This window comes from Amphiura filiformis, chromosome 8 (assembly GCF_039555335.1).
Source record: "Amphiura filiformis chromosome 8, Afil_fr2py, whole genome shotgun sequence".
Classification (NCBI taxonomy): domain Eukaryota; kingdom Metazoa; phylum Echinodermata; class Ophiuroidea; order Amphilepidida; family Amphiuridae; genus Amphiura; species Amphiura filiformis.
The window spans coordinates 15903474-15915768 of NC_092635.1; the positions used below are offsets into that span (position 1 = coordinate 15903474).

Below are 12295 nucleotides of genomic sequence, written 5' to 3' on the forward strand. Positions count from 1 at the left end.
GTGTTATACTAGCCCTGTCTTGCTCAAGGGAAAGTACACTGGTATTGGGGTTTGTTTGATGTGACAGGGTTTAGAGAGGACAGGGTGTGAAGTTGCTCCTCCATGCCTCCTGGATGGAGAATGGAGGGTGTACACACAGATTCCCCAGGGCAGGGTTACTGGTTGTCAGTTTTGTCATGGATGGATGCCCCTTGCTTTCTCTTCAGGTCTGTCTTGCCAATGCTATTTTGGTAGTTCCCCTGGATAAAGTAATGCATGTATTCTGTTTTGGTTGTTGGCTGATGGTGATAATTTGGCTGGCCATATTGCACATTATATTTAAGTTAACCCTAATGTGTTGGATTGGCAGTTATCTGCAAGACTATGAAATTTGATTTTAATAATATCCATTAATTTGATGAGGCTTGAAAAACTTGGGTACAGTTTGGCTACTGCAAAATCAGTGAAGTTAGGAACTGATTATTTCACATAATAATATAAAACTTGTAAACAAGAAGAAAGTACAGCCCACTTAAGTCCCAGATCCGTCCAAAGCTAGGGATAAAATCAAATACTTAAGAGATTAATGATATTTATTATATCGTATGAAATGAAAAGCTTAAGCACAATCCACACAGCCTAACTTTATATTCTTCAACGTGATTAAGTACTTTGATTGATAACAAGTGCCAGAATATGTCAGTATTGCCTCGGCATAGATCATAACTTGGCTGTGAAGAGCCAGGAAATTTCAAACTGTGTCCCAGGGGCTCTACCGGAAGTCTTGTCAGTACACTGCTATCCCCATGGGAGGAGGGCCTATGGTCTGCCACGCCAATCGCTACATAGGAGGGTTCTTTCAGTTCAAATCACTAGCATAGGACTTGGATATATGGAGCAAGCTTTGTTGAGGCGAAGAAATTAAACTGTGGATTTGATTCTCAGACATAATGTCTCCACAAGGGACTTATGATTGCATGGGATGAGTAATTAGACCATGCATGAAAACAAGGCAAAGATTTATTGTAAAGGGACTTCACCTCATCATGTCTTTGCCTTTGGATGTACATTGTACTATCATTGCGTGCGTACATTCTGCTCTATATATAAGAACAAGTGTGAGGTTTGACTGCCGGGGTTTGACCATAATAGGCAGCAAAAAGTGTGAACAAGTATGTTATCAATATATATATAAACTAGAACTAGTTCTAGTTCCTCTGGATGGGTGCGCACAAAGCGTGCATGGCCTCGAAGTGGCCAACGAGGTGCCATAGGACTGGTGGATTTTGTAATGTCAGAGAGGGGTTGCCATGGTCCCATACAGGCACTGAACAACTGCTAGGGCCTAACACCTTCCTGTGCATGCATGTCTTCTATGTTTAGAGGGAAATGGTTATTTGGCTATATTTCCACCTAAATGGCTATCTTGGCATAACAAAATTACAATTGAATCCCTCCCTGTTGCTTAGAAGTTGGTGGTCACTGTTGGCCATTGGCCATCTGCATTTTCTTGCAATATGTTTTATATACATGTATCCGAGGGTTTTTGTTTATTATGGAAGGCAAGTAAATGAATTAGCTTCACAATGATGATCTATAAACTACTTAAATATTTATTAATTTATGATAAATTCTATTCAATTTCAACTTTGATCTTTATCTAGAGAAAATTACAGTGGAGAAGAAGTATATTTTCATGCAATTCAACTTAATTTGGTCAACCATCATGTCAAATCTTGTGTCATGAATTGTTCAAAGTGATTTACCTCCAAACATGTATTTGTCATAAGTAGAGCGAATCCTTTCAACAGTCAATCACAAACCAGAATATGTTGGTTATTTTTAGGATTTGGTTGTTCCCTCTAGGTGTGTTGTTTAAACTTTATCTATTTTGTATCATTTATCTTAAAGAAACAATTTGATGAAGCCTTGTATTCTGACTTATCAATATTTTTGAGATTATAACAAACAAAGCTCAGATCATTGTTTCATGGAGGTGACCTGAACTTGAAGGAGGCAGTCACTCAAATTATGCTCAAATAAAGCCCAAAACATTCAGATTTCCTTATTTGTCATTTTAACTTCCATCAGGCCCATACGCATGAATTTGTTTTGGAAGGGGTGCAGATTTTGAAAAAAGTTGTGAAAAGTGGGGCTACTCCAAATTTGGACCTTTTTTGACCAAAAAACATTTGAAAAAATGATTTGTTTGCTCACTACAGTCGTAAATTTGGGGGGGGGTGCGGCAGCAGGGGTCTAACCTGCATCGAGATTCTTGTGAGGGACATCACCTGACAGAATACTCCTCATTTGTTTATATTTTATAGTTGAAACAGAAAACTGTCAATAAATAACTTCAGTCTAAGAATCAAGATTAGTGAATCATACTTAGTGAAAGTTTACTGAAAAGAGAGTTTATTTATTAGGCTACATAGTTGTAGAAGTATCCTCAGCAAAAATTCTTATTACAATAGGTTCTGTTTTAACATTTTCTTGACATTTCCTTTAACACATGCTATTTAAGTAGGTCACATAATAGCATGGTCATGTATCAGACAAGTTTAGTATCATAGAAGCCAGATGATAGGCTATTCTTGAACAAGACAGGTGTCATAATTGTCTGGATCTTCTAACACACCAATGGCGGGCTGACTGGCCGTCCAACCTGACTGGTCAGTAGGATATCATATGGTAAATTTCTTCCCACCATAGGCCTATGTTCCCACATTGTGCATACCGTCTCCAATCAGCTTAATCCTCTGTGCGTAAATGTCAAGGAGGTCTGTTGCTAGGGGTGTGTTCAGGGGGTGATGCATCCACCCATGCACCAAAAGTTACACTATTTAGTGAGTGTACATTGGCATTTGTCCAAGAAGGTCTCAATTTGGGAGAAAACTTGACATAAGGTCCACTTTCTTTTGTGAAAAGTCCACTTTTTAAACTTTTCTGAAAATGATCCACACCCTGAAATATATAAAAAGTGGTACATTTGAAGTTCACGTTTTGATATGTCATAATTTAAATTTCCATTAAAAAGTTTTCAAATATCAATCTAGTGGTTCTTGAGCCCTTGGTATTTTGGATAATCTTCCAATCCATCAGCAGCAAACTGTATGTGAGTTTTAAGCTATACTAAGCTCTTCTGGATTAGGATCAATTAAGCAGCTATCTTTACAGGATATCAGGTTGAGATCAAGTAGGTAGTTCTGGCTTTTGTACAAGGTGCTGTTCTAAGGTAGTGATTGGTGACATCTTAACATACAGGTTTATGTGTGTGTTAAAAATGTAACACAGGAGACTCACAGGGCTGAAGTAGTGTGAGGAAATGGAATAGGCAATGAATATTTTATGGTTGGAACAATGGGTATATTTAAACTTATTTTGAAAATTTTGAAAAGCACCCAATTTGGTGTAAAATGTGGAAGCCATTGTTAAAAGATTTCATTTGATGTAGGTAACAGTTTCATAGCACCTTGAATATAAAAAAGCACCCAATTGGGCGTAAAATGTGCTAGCTACCTGTCATACAAATGGAAACTATCTATTCCTATACTATATGTAATTAATATACCATACCATAAATATTATTAAACCCTATCTAAAACTTTATTATATCGCTCATTCTACAAAATCCGGTGCCAATCCACTAAAAAAATAGAAAAAATAAAAGTTGTTCAAAAAAACCTGCTTTTTGTGTTTTTTAAAAGTAAATGTATCACTACTTTCAGATGTAAAAATTGCCAACACCACTTGCATATTTTTCTTTCAGGATGTCATGATGTTTTTAACATTAAAACTCAATGTAATGTTAGCTACGTTACCGACTATAAAATGGGCTGTTTTTACTCAATCCAAGGTCATAAAAAGCAAATTAAAGATCACTTGAGTGAAATGTAAAACAGATTTCACCATTTCATAGAAGTTTTGAAGATGCATAAATGAGTGTGTAACATAGCTCACAGTAACGTAGTTCACTGGTTTTAATGTTTTTAATGTGATTTGCGAACGTTAGAACGTTATGTCGGTTAATTCTAATATAAATGGGTTTCGACCACTGGTAGCTTTCACATATTATTAGGAAGTACATGTAATACAAGTGCATACTATAGAATCCTGGTAACGTAGCTCACCAATCTTAACATGGTCGGTCGAAATTTCAATGTTTACAACATTTCTATGCCAAAAATGCTACAGCATCACGATTTTTACTGTGATTTTTAAAACCTATGAGTGTTTCCTTTCAAAACCGCAAATTACATTGATACCTCTGTTTTACTTCTTTCCAATAACGTGTGTTAAAAAGGGGTATCGTAGCTCACAGCGTTTTGGTGGAAAGTGCAATTTATTTTAGAATTACACAAAGACATTTTAATCACTAAAAAATAATGTTGATAAACAATATGATGGTGCGTTATCTAATTAAAAAACAACAAATATGTAAAGAAATCGCATTTATTCAAAGAAAATATTTAGGGTTAGATGTGACACTTGAGCTGTGGAAACGCATTTTTAGCGATTTATGAGCCATTGCAAGGGTTAATCAGGCTGAAGAAAGCATTTAAAGTATGGAAAACTATATATGTCCGTGTAGATCTCGTTGAGTTCTACCAGAAAAACAACATATTTGATGCCCTAAATGCTCGACAAAGTTTTTGTGGACCAAAGAATGGAAAAAAGGCTATTGGCACCGGATTTTGTAGAATGAGCGATATACACTATATTAAGTCACATAGTTAATATATAGTCAATTAAAGATCATTGACATTAAGGAAGACTAGCCATGTCCCGAGCCATGTGTCATCGATAACTAAGGCAAGGTAGTGAAATGTCTAAAGGAAGGAAGATTGTAACCGGAACATATTAGTACAAATGAGTAGTATCATTATTTGATATAAATGAAATACTAGTATATTAAGATATATAGATGCACCTGACATCCTGATTACAGTGAATTTGTCATTATTAATGAATACATAAATAGACACATATCATTGGTTTATGATTCATAACATGTGACATTTCCCCAAAGTACTGTACAATTTATAGTTGAACATTTATTCATTTGTACATTTTATTATTTGCTTTTCAGCAATATTAATTTGTTTTGTAAGATCAATCCAGAAATGTTTCATTGTGTCAATATGTCTTTTTACATGTGTCACTATTCATTGGAAAAGAGATCTTTAAACAATTTGAGTAATCACTTAAATAAGACTAAAACCAGGTCAGTCGGCCTTCAAACTCTAAGTTGGTAGCATATTCAGTATGAATTCTGATGCTTTATTATTTGATATCAGATCAGTGTATCTGCATATTTATTAATATTAATGACCTCATTTGCATATTTTCTCCAAAAATACTGTGGCAGCCATATTTTACACACAGCATTCTTCCTGAGACAAAACTCAAAGATCTGCTCTTGCAGATAATCTCATTGCAGTTGTATTTCTACAGTCTCTTAACAATGTCAACTATTTCTTGCCAATTTAATGCAGGGTTTTGATGGCATTCAAGGTGTTCCAGGTTCTCAAGGTCAAATGGGTACACCTGGATTGATGGGTATGGATGGAATGCCAGGTGAACCTGGTCCAAAGGTTAGTTCAAATTGCAGAGATGATTGGACAGAATAAGTATACAGTGCTCACAAATTTTGTACTTTCTATAAAAGAAAGTGAACTAATATAAATCCACTTCACTTTTTTAGTTGCCATAAATGAAAGGAACAACTAATTTACAAAGTATGTTATATCTAAACAGAGTCGTGGTAAGAAAGTTAAAATTTGACAGAAAGTGTTCCTTAAAAAGAGTGCATTTTACATGTTACTGATTGATGTTTTCTGAAATAGAATTATGACTATATGAGTCTTATGAGGAGATCAATCATATCATCTCTCTTACCATTTCTAATTACTAATTTGTCTCATATTTGATACAAATGTAAACAGGGTGATTCCGGATTTGATGGTCAACCAGGCATGCCAGGTGAACCGGGTCTAACTGGACCAAAAGTAAGTACAATTAGTACAGATTTCTCAAGTTACAATTTATTTATGAGAGATTATGTTGTGATACAAACATTATGACTGTTTATCTTGATACTGACACTTTACTGTTTGACAGAATTTCTAACTGATTTTGATAATTGAAAGGATGTAAACTATGTCCAAAAGATGTGACATTCATACATAATGGTTGTATCAATAGTTGCTAGTTATTCATTCATTTTGTGCCTCATCATCTGAAATTGAGATGAATAAAAAGCAATTTGAAAACAATGAAATTGGATGGCAACAGTTCCATTAAGATGATTGGTCAGTTAGTGAGTTCATCTTGACTTGTTCAATAGGCTGTGAAGATGAATCTCTGAAAAGCATCTTCACATGCAGATTCCTGTTATCCATTTTGGTTTAATTGGACCATGCTCCAGTAACATATCTTCCTGGTATGTTCCTTTGCAGTTGATGATTCTTACACAGATCATTTTATCAAAAGTTTGCTGTGTTACTATGACAACTTTATTATGATTGACACATGGTGTTAATGTGCCAAGTAAGACATTCAAGCTAAAACAGTTTGTTTTTGTGTACAGATATATAGTCCCAAGTGACTGGTCTTCACTCTGTTGAGAGCACAAATAAAGTAGCACTTTTCAGTAGCACTCAAAGTGACATTTTAATCGCTGCAGATATTATCAAAGAGAAATTACCCATGAGTCATCAGGGTTATTTACTGTTGTTGATTTCTCAATTTCAAATTACCCAGAATTCTGGTGAAATGTTTTAGCCAGCATACACACGCCATCTAACGAGGATGGTCCTATCATAATATGAGTGTGTTTGGGTGTAGAATAAATAGGTAATATCAATCAACATAATACACAGGAGTTGATAAAACTTACCCATAATTCCCTGCAGGGTGAAAAAGGTAGCGCTGGACCCATAGTAACCAATGATGGTTGGATACAGGTAGGAGCTCTATTAGCTATCATGGCTGCTGCTAGATATGATGCTTAACATAATATAATAGCACACAGTTTCAGCCTCTGCTATGTTTATTTACACCTGGCACATTTTGTTATTATTTTATAGCCTTTTAATAATACTGCTGGTAGCCTACCAGTGATATTTTATTTTATTTGTAGCTCACTTTTGAACAGATTATAAGATCTATGAAGTTGTAATCCTAACATATCCTGAAAAGTGTTTCAGGTCTCAAATGAATGTTTGTCAATACACCTTTACAAATCAGATGTTTGAGAAAAGAACTTAAAAATTATAAATAACCAAACGAAAAGGAAAAGAAATGGACATTTCAAAAACGAGGGTATTTGTATACAACAAGTTGGTGTGATTGAGACAAACATTTATTTTTAGGCCTAGTATACCAAACTTTGTGCACCTAACATAGTATTGTATGACAAAAACTACAATATGTCCTGAGATAAGTATGTTTTATGCAACTTTATTTATCTTTGATTTGTTCTCTGTAGCTTAGTCCAATGAGATACAATGTTTTGAGAGTTGCGAAGCAGGTCTTGAATAAAAGTTTCATTTATAATATTTTTCATCCTAATGTAGCATTGATGTCAACACGTTGAGGCAGCTGTTTACGAGCGTGCATGTATGCAGCATCTTGAAGCGCATGCAAGTGTAGCTACTTAAAGCTGAGCCTAATGAAATGCGCACTGACGTCACCGCCATGTCAGGGTGGAAAATGGTATAGAACAGAATTATTGTTATCGATCTTTATTTGATTTTAGAAATAGGAAATTTAAAATTGAAAGTGGAAATCTCATGACAATTCATGTGGGATAATGTCCTGTCATCAGATTTCACAAAATATAAAATGAGATGAAAAACATCTATATCTGAAGAAAGCATATCTTCTACAAAGCAAAACATTCTCATCTTATTGGACTAAGTTATATAAACATCAAAGCACACTTACTGCTGATGTTATTGTACACAGGTGATGAGTTAGTCTTTATACTCTTTGGATTACATTTGCTTATGTAGATCAGAGGCTAAAAGCAAAAACAATAAATATGCATATCATGTGACACAACAGGGCAATGCTATTGGTTGATGCATTGCCCAATCACAATGTCCTGATTGATGGAATTAGTCCAAATTTGAATTATTGTTTTTGCTTTTGTCTCAGAGACCAGCTTTATATTCCTTTTTACACATGCACTAGATCTTTCAGTTGTACACTTTTAATTTTTGTTTGTATTCTGTAAACAATTTACTATATGACCACTGACCTACCATGTTTAAATGTTGAAATAATCAGTTTCTGCTAATTAAAGCTGCTAGAGACATTTGCCAAAATAATTCAAATGTAGAGGAATTTCCTCATTTGAGTTTTTGCTTTAAACTTGGTAGGTACCATATTGCCTTGTGTGTAGAAAAAGTATTTGAACTCTTTTGAATTTACTTTGTGTTGTTGTTTACAACTTTTTTAAGTTATGCAAATTCTAATATTATATTTATAAACAAGTGTTTCGGCCTAAATATTATGTGACATAAATTGAGGTTTGATATCAAAATGTTGTCACTTGCAATATTAACTGAATTGGGCTATTCCACTTGAAATCCATAGCCCCTGTGGAAGACATGACCTTAATCTCACACACAGGGAGTGTGAATTTCAAATGGGGTTACCTGAATGGGTGATTCCATTTGAAATTTACACTCCCTGTGTGGAACCTGTTGTGGAAGATTGAGATCATGTCTTAAGGTGTGTATGGATTTCAACTTCAATGACCTATTTTGACTGGCAATTTGGATCATCATCATGAAGCATAATTGAATGCACAGCTGATCAATTATTCGCACGCACAGGACCTACTAACATGCAAGTGGCAATATTTGATCACAGCAAACACACATCTATTTCTGAAATATTGAAAAGTACATTTTCCCAATGATGTGATAATATTTAATGTCACATTCTAAAACATTTTGATATGTTAACAGGTTATTGTAACATATTGCATGCAGAGCATTTTGAAAATGTTTTGGCAACAAACATTTGTGCCAAAATTTGTGCAATGATTTGAAAATAATATGAAACTATTTGGTGTTTGGTGAATATCTTCATTGGTGGCAGATTCTAAGTGGCAGACATTTTGTTGTATATATCAAGCTATTAAAACCCCAGTAAAAACCCTTTTCCTAAACCCAATCTCCCCTTCCCTACCACACAACCGTTAGGCACTTTTAGTACTAGGCCACACTAGCAAAATACCAGGTTTATTCAGAAATTGAAGTAAATAATACTGAAAAGGCTTGTTGTATTTTGCTGTACTTGTATTTCCAAAAGCCAGATTTTGCAATGTGCTAGATATTGTAAGCCATCCAATCCGCACAGTTGTGCAATATCTTCCATGAATAACATTTCTGACTTTAATAGGATGATTCATGTAAAATTGAAAATAAGCTGAGAAAGAAAACAAAAACTTAAAAAAACTTATTGTTACGATGTAATCCATTGATGACATTTACATGTCCAACTAAGTTCAAGGTCATGATAGGATCACTGTAACGTTTCCTAATCAAATTTTACAAGATAAATCTCACAAAGTACTGTAAGCAATGTCATATGTGGAACTAATTGGCAAATCTGCTAAGGAAATATTAACACACTACTTTCAACCTTGCACTGTATTGTATAAATTCCCCCTGATGCAAGCAATGAAATGAGTTGCAGATGAATTCTTAAGATGGCCAATGAGTGAAGAAGTCCATGATGAGGTTATGAAAATAAAGTCCTTAATTTGGGGATAATTTGATAGATTTTGCAGCTCAAGTTATATAGACTATATAGATTAGATAGATTGTTCCTGCTATCCTTACCACTTCCTAATATACCAGGGTTACCATTCAAGCCTTCAATTCAATATTGATTGCATTTTTTTCAAAGGGGAGTGAGACTACCTAAATGTGGACCTTCTTATTTTTTTTTGGGGGGGGGGGGAGGAGGAGGAGGTAGTAATAAAAGTGGATTTATCAGTTTGAGTTTCAGTTTGAGTTTTATTTACCAAAAGTCATGAAAATCAAAACATATGATATTGCAATGGAGGGTTTGACTTTTCTCAATAGTCTTTCAAATATCAAATTTTGAGAATTCTTTTTTACATTTGTACCCATACTGATGGAGTTTGGCTTGGAGTATGTGTAACATCCCATGCAAGGAGACTAAAGGAGTCATATAAAGTATCTCGATGCATCTGAACTTACTGCACTGCATGTGATGCTATCAGATTGAACAATTATATTAAAATGATACTTGTTTTGTATTTGTTGCATAGGGGCCACCCGGTGATAAAGGAGACAAAGGAGATTCAGGAGAACCAGTGAGTAAACAAATAAGCAGATATCCACAAAATAGTCAAAAGTTGAAAAAAAAGATTACTTTCCGTGCTTGCTAGAAATTGTCACAATTCACAAAGGCAACACATGAAATATCTTTTACATTATAATGCATTATAGATTGTAATGTTTATTAAATAGCAATATAGTGTTTATGTATATGGTATAGGCTTAAGTAAATATTTATAAATGTGTTATTTGTTCAAAATCATATAATATTATACTAGATATGTGTGTGAAATGTCTGCATTTTAGTGTACAATGCACATTGCACAAGGTTTCATAGCCTGAGTCTTTTCATATCCTATCTTATTCTGTACATTTTGCATATCTTTTATGTTTGCTTGCATTGGTACATCACACTTAACTCATGTTATCACCTGTTATGCTAGAATTTCACATAATCATGATAATGTGTATCATTTTCACTGCATTCACTATATCAACTTGTGTGACACACTTCACTGAATTTGTTATATTGTAAAGATACTGTAAACAAGCTCAATTTCATGCCAAAAAGTGAATGAATCTTCATTTACAATATCTTGCACTTAATTGGTTTGCCATAAAACATGAAAATTATCATTACTATCAGTTTAACATTTATTTCAAAGTAACAAACAAATATCCAGTTGTCAAATATGAACATTGTTCAACTTGAATGAAATCATAAATTGTGATCAAACATATTTATCTGTTTAGAGTATGAAATTTTGCTTGTCATCTTCCAGTTTCTTTGAATTAGCACCATTACTATCACTATTTCTTCCTCATCATAATCATCTATACCATCACATATCTTTCCTATTTTCTGTCCCATCGTTTGTAACCCTCACTCTGTGTTCATTCTTGATCTCATATCCTCTTCCCTGTTTACATATCATCTGTGTGTTTGAATTATGACACATGGCGCCCCCTTTAACCTCATGTAAACCTTTTTCCTCCCATTCTGTGGATCTTGGTACATCCCCATTTTCCTCCTGTCCTATCTCTGCCGTGTTTGAATTATGACACATGGCCCTCCCCTTACCCTCATGTGTTTTCCTCCCATTCTGTGGATCTTCGCATTGTGGCATTTGAAACCTGTTGTCCCTTGATATGACCCTACCTCCCCTGTCCCCATCTTGGTTTGACCCCTGACTCCAATTATTGTACATCCCCTTTTCCTCCTGCCCTATCTCTGACGTGTTTGCATTGTGGCATTTGAAACCTGTTGTCCCATCTTGATATGACCCTACCTTCCATGTCCCCCATCTTGGTTTGACCCCTGACTCCAATTATTGTACATCCCCCTTTACCTCCTGCCCTATCTCTGACGTGTTGCATTGTGGCATTTGAAACCTGTTGTCCCATCTTGATATGACCCTACCTTCCATGTCCCCCATCTTGGTTTGACCCCTGACTCCAATTATTGTACATCCCCCTTTACCTCCTGCCCTATCTCTGACGTGTTGCATTGTGGCATATGAAACCTGTTGTCCCTTGATATGACCCTACCTTCCCTGTCCCCATCTTGGTTTGACCCCTGACCCCAATTATTGTACATCCCCCTTTTCCTCCTGCCCTATCTCTGACGTGTTGCATTGTGGCATTTGAAACCTGTTATCCCATCTTGATATGACCCTACCTTCCATGTCCCCCATCTTGGTTTGACTCCTGACTCCAATTATTGTACATCCCCCTTTTTCTCCTGCCCTATCTCTGACGTGTTGCATTGTGGCATATGAAACCTGTTGTCCCATCTTGATATGACCCTACCTTCCATGTCCCCCATCTTGGTTTGACTCCTGACTCCAATTATTGTACATCCCCCTTTACCTCCTGCCCTATCTCTGACGTGTTGCATTGTGGCATTTGAAACCTGTTGTCCCATCTTGATATGACCCTACCTTCCCTGTCCCCCCATCTTGGTTTGACTCCTGACTCCAATTATTGTACATCCT

At 35.4% G+C, this 12295-nt stretch overlaps 1 protein-coding gene across 5 annotated transcripts in view; it reads left to right on the plus strand.

Moving 5' to 3' along the window:
• Positions 1-12295, plus strand: part of LOC140158688 (uncharacterized) — a 191081-nt gene that overhangs the window by 152418 nt on the left and 26368 nt on the right. For 4 of the 5 annotated variants that reach the window (XR_011859816.1, XR_011859819.1, XR_011859817.1 and 1 more), the window contains 4 exons: positions 5475-5573; positions 5925-5987; positions 6894-6944; positions 10292-10336. Coding sequence is in view for 1 of the 5 variants with exons in the window: in XM_072181871.1 (XP_072037972.1) it covers positions 5475-5573; positions 5925-5987; positions 6894-6944; positions 10292-10336 (258 nt within the window). In the remaining 4 variants the exon portion in view is untranslated. The remainder of the gene's footprint in view (positions 1-5474; positions 5574-5924; positions 5988-6893; positions 6945-10291; positions 10337-12295) is intronic. The other variant, XR_011859818.1, reaches the window with a different exon arrangement.